The following is a 17514-nucleotide window of genomic DNA, read 5'->3' on the forward strand; positions in this document are numbered from 1 at the left end:
ATTTTTTGTGCCTGCTCTTGAGCCATGCCTAATCTAGTTTCGCAACCAGCCTCTGCTGTCGATTCAGCAATCTGTTTTTTTTTTACTAATTTTCGAATTTTACATGATGCACCCAACACTGTCGTCACGGTAGCTCATGTGCTCGGTGCATAGTGTTTGCACGCACTCTGATCGGCACATCAAGTTCCATTGGGTAGTTCGAAACATGTAGGTCTTGTCAAGCAAGTGTGGAGTGGCACAGCTCCCGGTACAAAGAGAAGGGTATCGGGTCTTTGCCGCACTCTGTTGGCGATCCCAATTGAAGCTTTAAGGCCTCCATGCGTTTCAATCCTGAAAAACATGTAGCCATTCCCTTCTCGTAAGCGGCAGGAAGAGGTATTTCTCGACGCCGATAGAGATAATTTATTGTGCTGCGATACCCACTTAGCGTCCCCACACTGACACTTTTGCGCTTCTCCAACAGGAACGCCTCAAAATCACTCGGCGTAAAGTATGTGAGGTCGAGCTGACTAGTGATTGTAAAATACATCGGCGCCTCGTCGCCTTTAGTTGACCAAATCTATCGAGATATAACCGCCAAGCTACCTCGATACGCGCGCGGTGTTTGGAAGACACGCACACATCCCTTACATCTTGTACAATAACTTCTCTCGTTTCACTCCCATTTTGCGCAGCAGCCCAAGTCGACGGTGAGCTGGCCGATTGGGGAGGGGATGCCACCAAACTGGTGGATGAAGGGAACACGTCACGGTTGCACGTCGAAGGCGCTGAAAATGGACTGCTCAACGCTGTGGTACGAGGCGAGACAGACTTAACGGAGACCGGGGCCATTATGGCGCTCGAGGCCAAGCTGGGCTTGGTGGCGTTCGAGGTCGAGCTGGACTCGGTGGTGCTCGTGGCGCTCGAGGCAAGCTGGGCTCAATGGTGGGCGGAGCCGAGCCGCTCTTGAGGTGGGCCGAGCCGAGCCGCGCTTAGAGGTGGACAGCGGCTGGCTAGGTGTGCTCGAAGTCAGGTTCTCCTTAACTTGCTTGGTCGCACTGCGTGTCTTCATGATGCAGGAGGGATCGGCTTGACAGCGTGAATTGTTTTGCACCAATCCTAGCGAGTCGGATGTGTTGCCTACGAAACCCGTGCCACTCGTTCGCCTTCGTCAGTGTATACAAATTTCTATATGTTTATTTGCGCTATCACTCACATTTTGTCGATTTGGCCACGGTATTTCCTACGATTACATACAAAGTACAATATACGGCCTACGTTTCACCGACAATCAGATGTGTATTAGTTGGTTAGCCTTTGCTAGAGCTACTCAAGCGTGCTCGCTTCTAGTGCTGCCTTGGTAACTACCATTGTTCGTTTCATCTGCCTCTGTACTAGACGGAGGTTTTGCAACGACAATATCCTTTGCTTGTTGCCGGAAACGGATAGCCAAATGATCTGCACACTACACAGCCCACCAATGCAGGCTAGCCGTTGTTGTGGGCACTCCGCGTTGCCACCTCTAGCTGTAGTGGGACGAGTGTTTGCTTGCTCGTCGTTCGCCGCATTGCTGTCGATGACGTTGCCGAGTGCTTGGGTTTGGTGTTGTTGCCCGGCGTGAGGGCCACCACGAATGCAGCAACATGAGCGTCACCAGCATGGTCTACATAGTTGTGACGAATACATGTAACCATACATTGTAACGGGGTTACACGCACAAGTGGCTACAAGCCACTTGTGATTTTAACAGATAAGATATCTGTTAAAAGTTTTAGATACTTCCTCAACTTGGTGTAAGTCACACCAATAGATACATTGAAGTGAGCCACCATCCACACCTACCCAAAGATCCTATTGGTAGAAAGATGCTGCTTTCTACCAATCAGAGTCATGCATATTAGCGGGGCTCTGACAGCCAGCCGCTGTCAACCCCTTACATAGATGATAAACAGTCTTAGCAGTTTTAGGAGGAAGATCAATTTACAAACAATACAGTTCTCATTTTACCTAATCTAAGTCACTTGGAGTCTTTATTTGATTTATATTATATTTGTGTATTAAATATAATTAACCTAAGTAATTACTAAGTCCTTACGCTTCCTCATACACGTAGCGCAACGTGTAAGCAAAAGTAGTGAGTCAAGTTAGACCCACTACATACATGATCCGTCAATTTCGTCATACGTAAATTGTCAATTTGTACATAAATTATCTGCTCAGCGAAAAAGATAACCAACATGCAAACAAGCGAACAACACAATCTTTTCATACCGAAAGAAAATTAGAATTATTAAATTAACCGCTGCAGTCGTCCGTTCAACATCATAAAGCGTCACGCGCTCTCTTCAACGCATTTATAACATATACTAAAGGTGGGAATCAAACCCACATCCACCTTTTCGGGAGCTCTTCCGTTAGCTACTTTCGTAGGGGTTAACACACTTCAACACAGGGATACTCGTCTGCGTTCCAGAAGGGGGATTAACTCCACACAGTTCTTCGTGCAAGCGACAGTCCCGCTTAGCCGTGCCGGTACGCGGCACGGCCCCTTCAATTCACCCTCCCGCGTGGTCACTTCGGCACATGAAGACACCTCTTGGCGGTCCATTTGGTAATGGCAGCGTGCGCGCTGCAGAACCACACCGCGCCCTGAAGACCAGTCATTGGTTTTTGCGTAATTACCTTTTTACGTCCCTTGTTGTCGATGGGTTCACTGCTCTCAGCAGCCAACTTTAGCCAGCGGTTCAGCGTTCGCACAGGAATTCATCTTGCTTTCTCGACATCCTCAGTCGTAGCTCCTTTGTGAGCATCATCAACCGCATCTCGCTTCTCGTTCACCCTGTTGGTCTTCCGTTCCTTGGTCATTCTGGTAATGAGATATTAAGGCCCTGTGGACAGCTTGAAGATTATAAGACCTCGAAGGTTCCCCTCCAAACCATATGAAGATTTATTACAGCCAACAGAAGGACTCTACTACTATCCCGCGGTCATGATTGGATGTATGTGTGCGGCCTTAAGGGCGTATGTTGTCCTTAAACTTATATTTTACCATATCATCACGTCTCCGACCGTGAATGCAACTCCGACCAGAATCCGACCATATCACAGAACTTTATATCTAACTAATTTGGGAAGGTTTTCGTAAATAGGATGACAGCAGGTAATTACGCGCGTAAATAACCTAACAAATGAGTGGTGCACGCGTAAGTTTGACTGCGCCGTTTGCCCTGCGCACTCAGTGCTCGATTGACCACCCGGGAGGGTGAATTGAGGGGGTTGTGCCGCGCATCGGTGCACCTAAGAGGGTTGTCGCTTCCACGAAGAACTGTGGTCGTTAATTCCCCGTCGAGCACTCCAGTGTAAAGTATCCTGCGATGTTGTTGTCTAACCCCCACCGATGTAGCTCAATGGAAGAGCCCCGAAAGGGATGAAGGTGGTTCGATTCCACCCATCGGTAAAATTTCTATGATTGAATGAACGATGCAGACCTCCACGCAAGCGGCATCAACGGAAGCAAGAACAACAAACACGAGGAACAATGACTGTGCTATTGTGTTGGACTATGGGACTTGTTTGAGTGTGTTTTGATGGTGTGCTGGTGCAGGATCTACAACTCTTCCGATGGCAAGGCGCTTCCGATAGTCTCCGATGAGAACGTTCAGGCTTCCTTCGCGATGCAGCTGCCGAAGCGCTTTCAACACAGCGCAGGATCCTGATGAGGGTACGTTTCGCAACCGCAAGAACGCCATGACCTTGCCTGATGCTAACTCCCCAAGCTGACGAACATCGTCCTTGTAGCTGGGTGACGATTCGTCGAGCACGTATCCATCTTCGATAAAGAGCTTCAAGAAGGCCACAAGCTGCTTGGCGTCTGATTTTTTGTGCTTGTCGTTGCATCTCCAGCCGCGCGGATCTCCTGCATACCACGCAAACCAGGTGTCGGTTAGCGGTTGCAGCTTCGAACGGCGTCTGCGCTTCTGGGGTACGTTTGATTCTTCTTCTCTCAGTCGCTTCGATCCTTGCTCACCTCGTCGTGCGATTATATCGTCTTTTTTACTGTCGTTTGCAGATTCTAACGAGTTTACGCGTGCTTCCAGTTGTCGATTCAGCTCGATTAATCGTTCAATCAAGGCCGTTTGATGATCGAATGCAGCTTTCGCTCCTTTACTTCCTTCGGTCATGTCTTCAGTGACTCCGTTTGCTTGGTTTGATGATCTTGCGAGCTGCTGTGACCAAGTGAGCAGGTTGGTCGTCGTCACTCCGGATTCCTCGGCGCAGTGCTCAATCTTCGCGACTACTTTACCGCGTGGGTTAATCTTCAACAGCGACGGATAGTGAAGGATCAGCGTCGCAGTCAGCACTTCTCGCACAGCAGCGCTGATGTTGAAGGCCGGATTTCCCAGTGAGTGGCTTGCACTGAATATTTTATGGCTGACTTCATGGATCTGATCTTGCGTAGTCGAGTCGAAGGCTTCCAGTGACGGCAGCACAGAGGTTTGCTTTGGTGCCATACCACTGAGCACCTTCGCAACTTGGTGGTCCTCCTTCGGTGTATTGAAGACGTATGCAAATGCCTTGTTTGTCGTAGTCATGTTCCAGGCTCCGCGGTCGAAGATCCACTGCGCTGTCAAGTCCGAGCAAGCGTTTGCATGCTGAGCACCTCCTCGGCGAAAGGAGTGCGAGCTCAGCGGTTCTTCCACTCCAGCTGGACCCGCAACCCGATCGAGGAGACGATTAACTTGAGCGTGGATCCCAAGAGGTGATGGGGCCCTGGATGAATTCGACTGAGCTGATGCACTTGAAGGAGTTTGGTCGTCGCAGCCCTCGAGCATCTCCAGGAGGGGGACAGAGGCAGTCAGCTCAACTGGCACGTGGGCCGTTAGCGCTGGAAGATGGCTCAACAGCGCAGTCGATGGAGCTTCCTGAGATGCCAGCGCAAGCGCAAGAGCCAGCAACGGACACGACCGGAAGTCAGCGTCGGGGAAAAGCGACAGCGCTTGCTCATCAGACGTCTTCATCCGAATGAAGCGAATGAAGAAAACCCTCCAGCACCGATGGAGAGCTGCTGTTTGCGGACGAAGGTCAAGTCTGACGCGCGGCCAAACAGGTACCAGAGCAAGCATAGCAATGCAGCATCTTGGTAGTCCTCTGCGCAGCTAGCTGTTGAATACAGGTATCCCACCATCTTTTGCAAGTCGGTCTTGGTGCATGCCACCGCCTTCTTCACGAAACCACCGCTTTCGCGTTAATACAGTGCTGCTCCAGAGTGCGACCCATACTTAGCAGCTGCCTTGCAACAGCACCACCTGGGACGGGATATTCATCGAGCAGCCAGCACTTCACCTGTCGGTAGTACTGTGCCACGGAGTGCCGTGACAGATACTGCCCTTCGAGCCAGCGTGGAAAGCAAGATAAACGCCAAACTTGTCCATTATCGTCAGGATGATGAGCTTGCGCGGCTCGGTTCGGCAAAGATCATGGCGCCAACGTGCTCGAGGCTGGTCCTTCGCTCGAGAGGAAGCGCTCGAACGCCTTTAGAGCGGTCGAGCGCGCGCTTGGTGTTGGCGGGCTTGAGATCGTTGAGGCTCATCGTAATGGGTCGGAGAGGGAGGTAATATCTAAATGATATGTGGCTGGGCGGCTTCTCTATACAGATATACATATCTGAGGCTTGCTTCCGACCCGATACGTCGGAGTTAAGGTGGTTCCGACCTCTGACTGATACTGAGCTTTTATTGGTAAAAAATACGAGCTATGTCTCGAGTGGATTGGTAGAAACAGAATCAATGCAAATCATTGGTCAATATTCACGAAAAAACGCCATACAAAAGATCAGTGAGGTCGGAGAGATGATGTTATTCATCCATATCGTCGCGCCGCAAACTGTAATATTTCTCTACCAGTTTCTTCAACCACGAAACCTTCATGCGGCACCATGATCCCCTGCAGGTAGCGGCCTGAAGCTTGCAATCCATTTTGGCACCGACTCAAGCCCACCCACCCGCTGTACCAGCCACCGATGAAGTTCTGCGATCTTCTTCTCGGACGTGTTATCCCATGTGTCCAGTATCTAAAGCGTTGGTGCCATCACTGACGTGTCAAATGTCTTCTCCCACGGCCTCTCCGACGTCCCCACTGCGGGAGACAACTCTGTGGTGAACCTCACTGCTGAAGGTCGCACAGTTGTGTCTCGCCCCGCTTGCGACTTGTCCTGCTCGTTGCCCCGGTTCGGGAAATGATGCTCAATATCTTCGTCTCCGACGACGGCTACATCTTCGTCGCTCACTCACAAGGTGGGGCCATCTCGCGAGCTGTGATCGAGGAAATGGGCGGCCACCAAGTGAAGCGCTACATCAGCTTGGCCGGCGTGCAGAACGGCATCTTCAACGGGTCCAACGATGCAGACGCCCTGACTTCTCCCGGAGTGAGCTACCTCAACTACATCGTTCCGGCCGAGGTCTTCAGATTCAGGAAGTACGCACCTGAGGATGCCTGCGACCGGGCTTGTCTATACGTGTCTAAGTTGTATAAGCCAGAATAAACTACAACGCGAAGCTTGCTCTACTTTGCCGTACAGCAGCCTGTAGATTTTTCAACGACAGAGAACTTGAAACCTTGTTTCACACGGAGTGTACGCATGATGTTTTCGTCAAGAGGGCCACCTAAGCTCAGATCGAAGAAGCTTACAACGCCCGTACACGGTCGTTCGGCGCACGGCTCCACGTGATGCCCCGACACACCCCAATTACGACCAAATCTACCGCCGGCACTGTGAACCAGTGGAGTTTGCGCAAGACCACAAACATGGCGCCATCCTCCTCTTCCATCTTGAGCAAGCCAATGCTTTCAGCGCCTCCGGCTTATAGCACAGCTTCCCATTGTCCCAGCAGTACCCTGTCAGCAGCATCATCTTGTTGCGCATGGCAAATGTCGTATCGACGCTGCATGGCGCCGTCAAAATTGCCCAAACATGGCCATGTTTCCATTTCAAGAACGCCACAGAACGGAGCACGCGTACGAGTAGGATAAACCCAATTATGGTAAGAACGACGATGGCATGACCCACTAAACCCCAAAAGTAGTAAGAAACAGCAACGGCAACCGAGTTGGAGCGCTTCAGGTCCGAGCGACACAATGATGTGAGAAAATACGACTGGCCGATCGCACCAATAGTTCACCTACGAAAGCCGATTCGTAGCTGAATAGCGATCGCTTCATGGCGAGACGGGTGCCTTCACGTAGCCACCCCATATTATCAATCATCTCGAAACACAGCAACACCACACCTGATAGGTTGTAGCCGAACGAAATGTACTGGAACCAAGAAAATATTCCTTCCGTTGCGACGAGGAGGAACAGGTCGCTCATGATTCCCTCAATTAAGAGATACAGGAGAATAATCCGATGATAATTTGTGGCACCATGAGCCGACAAGCGCATATTCTCGTGGACGAACACCATAACCGCTTTTCGCTTGAGGTCTTCGCCCAATTGATCACACTTGCGACCGTATCGTATGCAAACGATGAAACTTCGACGTATGACGCATGCGCGATAGATGATCCACACCGTTCCCACGGTGGCGTACCAACGTGACCATCTTGTTCCATAGCTTCCAGTGTCTTTAGCGAGCAGCCACCCGTTGATGTCGTATGTGCCAAGTTTGTCAATAGCCCCGTACATCGTGTGGTCTTTGGTGCAGTAGGTGCCTGCAACCTCTTCAAAAAAATGAATAAAACCCAATAGTGCCGTGGTAAAAGTACATATTCAATGGGTAGCTGTCATTGACACAGCTCGCTGGCACGGATGAGTTAGCTTCCGTTTCTCAGTTCCAACCAGGTAGGTGCCACGGGAATTGAACTGTGGCGAAACGAGATGGCAAAGTCGCCCATGCTCCATCTCGTAATAATGTGTTGTCTCGACATTCCACCATACCTGCGACATCTGAAGACCCAGCGCAGGGCACAACTCCGGCATATTTGCAGTCAGCGATTCTGCATCTGCCGGCACTACGAGGCTTTCGGTGATCTTTGTGTGGGGTCACGAATTTCAGGAAACTTCGTGCTTGAAGAATTAGTGGGACCAACCCAACGACGCACCATGCCAAGAGTAATTTGCGTTGCACAGTCACGTATACATTGCTTCGCTCTGGGCCATGGAGGGACAACCGGCATGGAGATTCTTCATTCGTGCAGTGTACTCGCACTTGCTTCATCTTCCTCAATCGATTATACACGTTGGACAAGTTCGAAACCTTGATAAATGGAAACGGACAGAACGGCACCACCTAAAACGGCACTACCTAAAACGGCTCACCTAATATATTCAGGTTAGCCTGTCCACTTTCAAGTAACAACCTGGAGAGTCTTCAACGTCGGAGAACTGGACGCCATGTTTCTAACACGAATGGGCTGTACGATGTTTCTCCCGGTTGACCCAGGAGGGCCACCTAAGCTCCGATCGAAAAGTTGACCACGCCGGTACATGGTCGTTCGGTGCAGGCTCCACGCATTGCTCCGAGACACTTCCAATAACGACCAAATCTATAGTCGGAACTTTGAACCAGTGCAGTTTGCGAAGAACGAGGAATTCTGCGCCATCTTCCTCTTCCATCTTGAGCAACCCAAATGCTTTGAGTGCCTCCGGCTTATAGCACAACTTTCCGTCGTCCCACCAGTATCCTGCCAGCATCATCATTTTGTTGCGCAACGCCAACGTAGTGTCGACGCTGCATGGTGCTGTCAAAACAGCCCAAACACGACCATGCTGCCAGCGAACATGTGTTACGGCACGTAATATTCGAACCAACATAATGAAGCCGATAAGAGACGGCAATTATGCTGTGGCCCACCAAGCCCCAAAGGTAATAGGACACTGCCCGGGCGGTCGATCCTGAATGTTTCAAATCCGAACGACTCAAGCATGTGAGGAAATGCGCCTGGCCAATAGCACTCAAGAGTTCACCCAGCAGCGAGGACTCATAGCTAAAGAGAAGGCGCTTAATGAAAAGCCGAAAGGTTTCACGGAGCCACCCTAAGTTCTCAATCAATTCGAACAAAATCAACAGTAGTCCGGACAAATTGTAGCCGAACGAGATGTACTGAAACCAGGCGAAGATTCCATCAGTTGCTACCAGAAGAAACAGGTCACTCATAATTCCTTCAACCAAGAGATACAACAGCACGATCCGATGATAATTTGTCGCCCCGTGCGCAGATAAACGCATGTTCTCATGGACAAATACCATCGCAGTCCTTCGCCACAGTATTTCTTGCATCTGATCGCATCTGCGTCCATAACGCTTACACGTAATGTAGCTACGCCGTAATACGAGAGCGCGATAAATAACCCAGATCGAGCCGATCGTTCCATACCAATATGAAATGCGATAGTCGTCGCTGCCACCATCCTTAGCGAGAAGCCACCCGTTGATATCAAACGTCCCAAGCCATTGATCAGTCCATATACCGTGTGATCTTGAGTGCAATAAGTGCCCATAACTTCTTCGTAATAGAGTAGTATCCGATGCTGCCATGGTAGAAAAACATCTCAACCGGGTAGCTGTCGTTCGCACAACTCGACGGCGTAGTGTGGTAGGCTTGTACTTTTTTCAGTTCCCACCATATAGCTACATGGCAATTGTATTGTGGTGAAACGAAGTGGCAGAGCCGTCCATGCTCCAAATTGTAGTAGTGCGTTGTCTCGGCGTTCCACCACACGTGGGCCATCTGTAGACCTAGCACAGGACACAACTCGGCCATATTTTTCGTCTCTTGTTCTTGCTCCTGCTGGAACCACCAGAGTCTCAGTGATCTTGTGTGGCGTCACGAACTTCCAAAAGCTTCGTATTTGGAGGATTAACGGTATCATACCAACGACGAACCAAGCCGTAAGCAACATTTGTTGCGCCGACAGGACAGCCGCGGATGAGGCCGTCTGAATTGCGTGCACTTGTTTCGCGTGGACTTTAACCTTCTTCATTGCAACTGCGATTCCTTGACTATCTATGATAGCGCCTCGGCTATTAAAAGTGAGCCGCTTGAAACGGCAACCTCCTCCCTACCATCTCAAAATAAGCCTTGGGCCCGGACTTTCACACTTGTCGATTGTCATGCTTTGAAGGCGACAGCTCGCTATTCTTCGAGTGTGTGATCGTGGTTTCAGCAAACAAGACTCCTACTTGAAGTGCTATTGGTGGGCATGATGGAGTCATGATGGAGGGAATACACTGAGTGATATGCTGCGAACGAGAACAACACTCCATTTCAACACCACCCCTCATTTTCGGTGTTCCCAGTATAATTCCCGTGGGCATTGTACTGAGGTGCCCTCGTAGGACACAATGCCGTCAAATTAATGGTCAGCCCATGGGGTTCTGCTGGGATCAAAAGAGCCTCGGTGATTTTGTGGAGTGTCGCGAATCTCAGGATGCTCCGAGTTTGCAGCACAAACTGCAACGTGCCGATGAACTGCCAAGCTGCCAATATTGTAGTCACAAAGTGAGTGAGGGTTTGCATGTATACGCACATGACTTTAGTGCAGTTCTGTTAAGGCCGGCTTCGACGCAGTGCACCCAGTTTTGAAGATGATCTCGCCAGTGTGAAGCGCTAAGGTTGGCGATAAAATGTCCACTGGCAAGTTGAGTACACGGCATCTGCGGCGCTGAATGGGACGATAAAACTGCTAGACACCAATAGGCGCTGGTCAGTTGAATCTGCAATGTTGCAGTCGTCAAGACGCTGGGACTACGTTCAATGGAGCTGGGCCAACAGCCATGTGTGTATTTCGACGAACGAATAGAACACGGCTACTTCCTGGCTGCCCGGGAGCCCCCCCCAAGCTGCGACAACAAAACTGACTGTTCGTGTGCAAGCGCATTCACGGCATGTCTGTACCAGCCTTTCAGATACGCATCCGATTGCAACCAGATTATCCGTCGGGACTGTGATTCCGTGTAACTTATAGATGGCTATAAACTGCGCCGTCATCTTCCTCCATTTTCAGCATACCAAACACCTTCAGGCCTTCTGATTTGTAAAACAACCGCTCACCTTCCAATCGGTAACTACCCAACATGATCATCCTGCAGCGTGGGCCTAACCCAGTGTCGATGCAGCACGGCTTCGTAAATATCGATAGCGTGCAATTCCTCCATAGCACGTACACAACCGCCCAAATTACAGATATGACGAACCCAATTAGCATCATCACGTAAACCGTATGCCATAGTAAACTCCACACATAATAAGATACTGCCATAGTCGTCTGCCTTGACTCCTTCAGATCCGACCTATTAAGCGCAACAAGAAGATGCTGCTGGACTGCCGTACTTAATTAAAAACTCGCCCAGTAGTGACGATTCGTAGCTGTCGACCAAGCGCTTTACCATTCGCTTCCTCTCATTCAGCCAATCCATGCTCTCAACAATTTCCCACACCAAGAGAAGCATTTCGGACAAATTGTATCCGATTGAGATGTACTGCATTTCAGTGAGTAAACCGTCGTGCGCGATCAACAGAAACAGATCGCTCATCAAACCCTCAATCAGTAGATACAGCAACACAAACCTTGGTAGTTTTTCGCACCATGCGCCGCTAGACGTAGATTTTCGTGAACGAAAACCATGGCAAATTTTCTATGAAGGTCCTGTCCCATCTGGTCACACCACATGCGTCCATAGCGTTTGCACGCAATGTAGCATCGACGTAGCACGAGAAAGCGGTACAGCAGCCACACCGTGCCGACCGAACCGTACCAGTACGAACTAAGATACCTTAGACTTCCACCGTCTCGCGCGAGAAACCACCACCAATGTCAAAGGTCCCAAGAGCGTTGACAACTGCGTAACCTGTTCTATCCAACGCACAATACGTGCTCTTCTGCCTCGTAGAACGAGTAGTAGCCAAGGCTGCCGTGATAGAAGTAGTTTCACAAGCATAGCTACAGTTGGTAGCACAGCTACGCGGGGTTGTATGAAATGAGAGACTTAATTTCCCAACACGATAACCACCATACAGGTTATATTCGGGGACCACGACATGGCATATCCACCCGTGTTCAACCATGTAGTGGTGCGTCGGCTCAACATTCCACCACACTTGAGACATCATGAATCCAGTAGCAGGACACAGCTCGGCTAGATTTATCGTTTCTCTCTGCGCCCGGGGATGCCATGAGCGTCTCAGTGATTTTGTGAGGCGTGACGAATTTGAGGAAGCTTCTTGTCTGCAGGATAAAGGGCACCATTCCTACGCCAATCCAGGCCACAATTAGCATTCGCTGCGCGATCATCAACCCGCGAGTTGGCACCACTTTGGTCTAGATGTTCTGACTCGAAGAGTACTGGCGACTGCTTCATTACGCCTTGTCTTCATGCACGGCAACCGGAACGTTCACAAGTCCAATTGCGAGGTATCATGTTTCTTCGCCATACGAAACGTTTCAGTGGCCACGTTTGAGATCATACATGTAATATCGTTCTTGGACCAGGATATCGAATTCACTCCCGCTCGTCAATTGCAACGCAGCTACCTACCACACACTACGCACTAGGTGCCAACATATTCGTCCCGCCACCCATACTGGTTCGTTCTCTGCTTCAGTCGTAAATGATCCACGAGACGACCGACGCTGCGAGTCCAGCCACCGCCATCCACAAAATAAAACAGTTCGAGCGCGCAAGAGTGTACATCTTGCTGAGGTCAAGAAAGTTACTCTGGACGAGAACAGGGTACACGCCTTTCCGTGGGTGAACTGTTTGGGCTGCAGTGACAATTCTGGTCATCGTGGCGATCAGCTGCTTCTTGACAAGCTTATTTGCCTTTGCTTCATCGGATCCTTTCGCTCCGGAGGATGGTGGAACTTCAACGAGCATGACAACACCACGGCATAGATTCATCTGTTCGACTAAATGGTTTTCATCCAGATCGCGGCACTGAAAACCAAAACCTTCGAGATCTGTTTTCACACGTATCCGCAGTGAGCTCGCGGCGCCGAGCGGCGAATAAATGAGCATTGTATTCTGGTCTTGCCCTAACGCATCCAATCCGTTTGTCGGACTTCCGTCGCTGCTGGCTACTCCATCATTTATTTCATTCCTGGCAGGCAACTTAGCCCTTGACGCCGCCTTCTTCGGCGTGGCATGAGAGAGACCAAATTTTCGCGCTCTTCCTTGGCAAGGTGCCGCCCATCTTTCATGACTGAAATCATGAGTGGACGTGTAACCTGCCATCTTCTAGCAAATGCAGCCTCGTCAATATCAAACACCACCGCTCGAGGACTCTTTGCCGCCTCGCGATGATAAAGTCGTTAAATGGGATCCGATTCTTGTACGGAATAAGCGACTACGTTCAGGCAATGCACTCCGTAAGGCTTTACGCAAAATTAGGCAGAAAAGAATGCCAAACGTACCTCTAGCGATGCCATTGATGCTGGGTGATCTTCCTCTACAATTAGACCCAAACTGCAGCAATATACGGCAATGTTAGCTGAAGAATGAGACCATCTTAACAGATGTGATCCACTGTACCTGGTTTGCGAAGTAGCTTGGCGAGAGCAAGCTCCTTGAGACACCATTCAGATTTGGTGTAGCCATTGCACACGATACTGAGAACGAGCGAACAATTATTAATTCCACGTGCAATTTCCTCTCGCCAAACTGCACCGCCACCAATCCCGCTCGGATCCATTGTATCCATCCAACAGGTAAGCTGTTCTTGGCTTTCCAAGTGCTCTCGAACTTTTTGAGCAAACTGCGCATGCGTGTGCGTATACGAAATCATGATCTTGCGGGTTCCAGCCTCTTTCTTCAGCAAAATTGTAATTCAGTCGACGTCGTGCAGTCCACAGCTCGTTTACCAACATCGTTTGTAATCATCATGCTGGATCCACACTTGATTAGCGACACAGCGGTCTGCCTGTTCTCGCGCTGCAGAGCGATATGCAGTGCCGTGTTTCCGCCTGACACCTGAGTTCGAAGGCTAGCCCCGCAGCCACTAAACTGGAGAAAATAGATGAGTCCACACCTTCTGCTTCCGCGGCGAAACATACGACGGAATCCCTCGTCATCTTCAGCATCAGCTTTGGCGTTGTAAGCCAGCAGCAACGAAACCACCTCGTGATGATTGTTTCTGGCCGCCCAGTGCAAGGGTGTGCGTCCATCACGATCTTTAGCGTTGGGATTAGCCCGTTTCACTAGCAACAGCTTCGCAGCTTGACTTTGCCAACAATCGCTGCCCAATGCAGTGGTGTCCTACGATGTACACCTTCGACGCGCTCGCCCAGAGTGTCAACCTGAATACCACGAGCAAGTAGGCACTTGATCTTTCCGATGTTATCCGTTGCTGCGGCCTCATGCAGCGGGTCAGCGCAACATCACCACCACATTCCAGCAAATAGTCACTTAAGTCTGATCTCAGCGTGAACGTACTTTGTTGCAACGGCGTTGCATAGGTCCTAACCAAACCAGTGAGCGCTACCGACGCAACTTGAAGAAAATTAGCACCATTTGCTACTAATAAACGTAGCACTTGAGGGTCATCCGCCACAAAGATAGGTGGTAAAACGGCTGCGGGTAGTAGAATGAGGCCCGTGGCAACGCATTCACATTCGCACCCTTGATAATAAGCAGGCGAACGATATCAACGTAGCCTTCCGCAACGGCGCCGTGGAGCGGAGGAAGCAGTACCAGCATAGAGCGCCTTTAGAGGCGATCGAAGGCCATCTTGTGTTCGAACCTGCAAGAGTATCAATACAAGTCAGCAACATCGATCTGCATTACCCAGATTGCGACATTCAACTTACCAGGATGCGACTAATGATTTTGAATACGAGGCCAACATTGAAGTTCACACGGACAACTTTGTCAAGGACGTTAACGTCCATTCCATGCTCCAGCAGTAACTCAACAACTCTGATGTTGCCTCGTTTGACAGCAATATGAAGCGGATTCTTCCTCGACTTGGCGAAAGCGTAAAACCACAGCAGTGGCGGTTTGTATAGATCCTGGATACGGTCAATCCTGTACTTCGACTGCATCTCAGCCAGGAGTGTCTCCACCGTGAGAACATCACCGCGCGCCACTGCACGGTAAAGCAATTTCTTGAACTCCTTCACGAGTCGAGTGCGCTCACCCTGAGCGGTAATGCTTTCAGTGCTTTGAACCAGTTCCCCAGCGCGGACGTGCGATGAGTCGTTCGAGCTGTCAGCCTGCAGCTTCAGGTGCGTCAAGAAGCGGCAGAAAACCACGATCTGTCGGAGCAGCACCAGCCAGACCACCGTCGCCGAGTAGAAGAGTATAATCTGCCGCGGCGGCAGCTCATCATGGCACTCGACGATCACGGGCACATTGAGCAGCTGGTTCACGGCCACGTACATCATGAACCCGAGCTGGACGGTCACGATCATCTCGCAGAAGAGCAAGTACGGCCTCCGGATCATCCGCTTGTCCCTCGCCCTGTAGAGCGAGAGAAGAACTCGTTGGGGAACACCACGGGCGCGATGAGCACGATGTTGGGCAGCCCCACGAAGTGCATGGTCATGAGCAGCTTGAGCCAGTGCCTGCACTCCCTCCTCTGCTCGGGTCGTCCTGGGCTCTCTGCGGCCGGTACGTCAGCTGCACGAGCACCACGGCGAACACGTTGAGCAGCACCACGAACAGCGAGCAGGCCACGAGCCAGCCGGCGAAGTACGAGTTGCGGACGTCCCGACCTTCCTCCTGGTGCTCTGGCCGAGTTGGCCAGCACCCAGGCGTAGGGCACCTGTCTCCGGTCTGCGGGCCGGCAGCAGCGTCGCCCTCGTCTCCTACAGCGACCTCGGGCAGCCCAGAGCGCCGCGGAGGTCTCGGGATCTCGCGCCGCTCGCTCGAGGACAGCAGCGCCAGCCCCGACGTGGACGCGGACGAGTCCGAGGGCGGCGGCGGCTCCACGCGCACGTCCAGCGGCTCGTCTTGGCTCGAGTTCTGCCGCTCTGAGGCCGCTTCCAGCGCGTCCAGGCCGCCGATGGCTTGTCGTCGCTTGCGGCCAGCAGGCACGGTCGCTGCTGCCCTGCGGCGGCCGGCGCGGCTCGTAGCGAGGCTGGAGCTGCGCGGCAGCAGCGAGAACGCGCGGGCTGTGGGGCTTTGAGCGCGCTTGGCCTGCGTTTGCGGCGACGCAGCGGCGAGCTCGGGGCTGCTGGGCTGCTGGAGCTGCTGCTGGAGCTGCTGGAGATGGAGGTGCTGCTGCTCATGAGCTCCAGCAGCGCCGGCAGGGACGCGCCCGTCGCGCGCGGCTCCGACGACGTCTCCATCCAGCGAGTGCGGAATTGGCGGAATGGATTTTATTGGCGTGCCGGAGGAAAAAATCCGGGGTTTTGGCGGGGTTTTAAGTTGGGAGGGTGGAAGCTTCAACTTGGGTGTAATGTCATGGGTATTAATACGTGAAAAGAATTTTGTGGTTGTGCCAGTTGGCTTACAGAGCCATGTAGTTCTTTTGATGTTATGATGCAAGGAGTGGATCGATTTGCCTGACGTGGATGTAGGAAGCTGGGCGATTTCGAACGTCGCTGCCACCCCGCCGAGCTCTCGATCACAAAAGTCACAGTACCCGTGCAAGGACGCTCCGCGCACGGTTCGACGCGGTGATTCGATACGGCTCCGACGACGAACAGGTCGTTGTGAGAGATTTTAAACCAGTGGATTTTACGTAACGCGCGAGATTTTTAAAAGGCCAAACGCTTTCAGCGCTTGACGTATAGTACAGTTTGTTGTTTTCCCAGTGATATCCCCTAGCAAGAACATTTTGTTGCGCAACTTCAGTGTCGAGTCAGCATGGAGCTGTGAAATGGCCCAGGTGTGGTGATTCAGCCACACATAGCACATCGCCCACAGCGCTCGCACCGATATCACAAGCCCTATAATGGTGAGCACGAAAACACCGTGGCCTACCAGACTCCAGGCATGTATGACACTGCTAGCGCTACGGGTCTTGATTGCTTAAGATGAGTGATTCAAAGTGTAAGCGAGTACTGCTGTAGTGCTGCAGTAAATACCTCCCCGATGAATGCAGTTTCGTAGCTAAACAGTAGTCTCTTGATTCGCACCCGCCACTTCTCACACAGCCAACTAGTGCTCTCAAATATTTCGAACACCATGACGAGGATCGCACTCAAATTGTAGCCCATCGACACGTACTGTATCTTCGCTAAGAACCCGTCGTTCGCAATAAGAAGAAATAGGTCGGTCATGATTCCTTCAATTGTAAGAAGCATAACACAGCAGCGCGGTGGTAGTTTGTCGCCCCGTGCGCAGCAAGGCGCAGCGTTTGCTCTTGAACGAACACGATTTCGGTTGAGATCTTCATTCATCGCATCACATATGCGGCCATGCCGCTTGCACGAAATAAAACATCTCCGCAGCACAAGCACACGGTAAGTAAGCCAAACTGCACCGCAGAAACAATACCAGTATGACTGGCGGTAGCTGCCACTTCCGGTGTCTTCAGCTAAGATGGCCCCATTAATATCGAAGTTCCAAGTCCCTGTCCAATGATATATGCGGTG

General features: G+C 51.2%; 3 protein-coding genes across 3 annotated transcripts; 1 reads left to right on the forward strand and 2 right to left on the reverse strand.

Annotated features, from left to right (window-relative positions):
* Positions 1-6214: 6214 nt before the first annotated feature.
* On the forward strand, positions 6215-6520 carry IUM83_10122 (Lysosomal thioesterase PPT2-B; the record flags this gene model as incomplete). The annotated part of the gene is made up of 1 exon (XM_067934609.1): positions 6215-6520. One exon carries the CDS (start codon positions 6215-6217, stop codon positions 6518-6520), a length of 306 nt encoding a protein of 101 aa, XP_067793317.1.
* On the reverse strand, positions 6328-15417 carry IUM83_10123 (Transient receptor potential Ca2 channel (TRP-CC) family protein; the record flags this gene model as incomplete). The annotated part of the gene is made up of 4 exons (XM_067934610.1): positions 6328-6392; positions 6462-6497; positions 14666-14714; positions 14782-15417. 4 exons carry the CDS (start codon positions 15415-15417, stop codon positions 6328-6330), a joined length of 786 nt encoding a protein of 261 aa, XP_067793381.1.
* A 97-nt stretch (positions 15418-15514) lies between these two features.
* Positions 15515-16267, reverse strand: IUM83_10124 (transient receptor potential Ca2 channel (TRP-CC) family protein; the record flags this gene model as incomplete). The annotated part of the gene is made up of 1 exon (XM_067934611.1): positions 15515-16267. One exon carries the CDS (start codon positions 16265-16267, stop codon positions 15515-15517), a length of 753 nt encoding a protein of 250 aa, XP_067793464.1.
* Positions 16268-17514: the final 1247 nt, after the last annotated feature.

This window comes from Phytophthora cinnamomi (assembly GCF_018691715.1).
Source record: "Phytophthora cinnamomi strain GKB4 chromosome Unknown Contig29, whole genome shotgun sequence".
Classification (NCBI taxonomy): Eukaryota; Oomycota; class Peronosporomycetes; order Peronosporales; family Peronosporaceae; genus Phytophthora; species Phytophthora cinnamomi.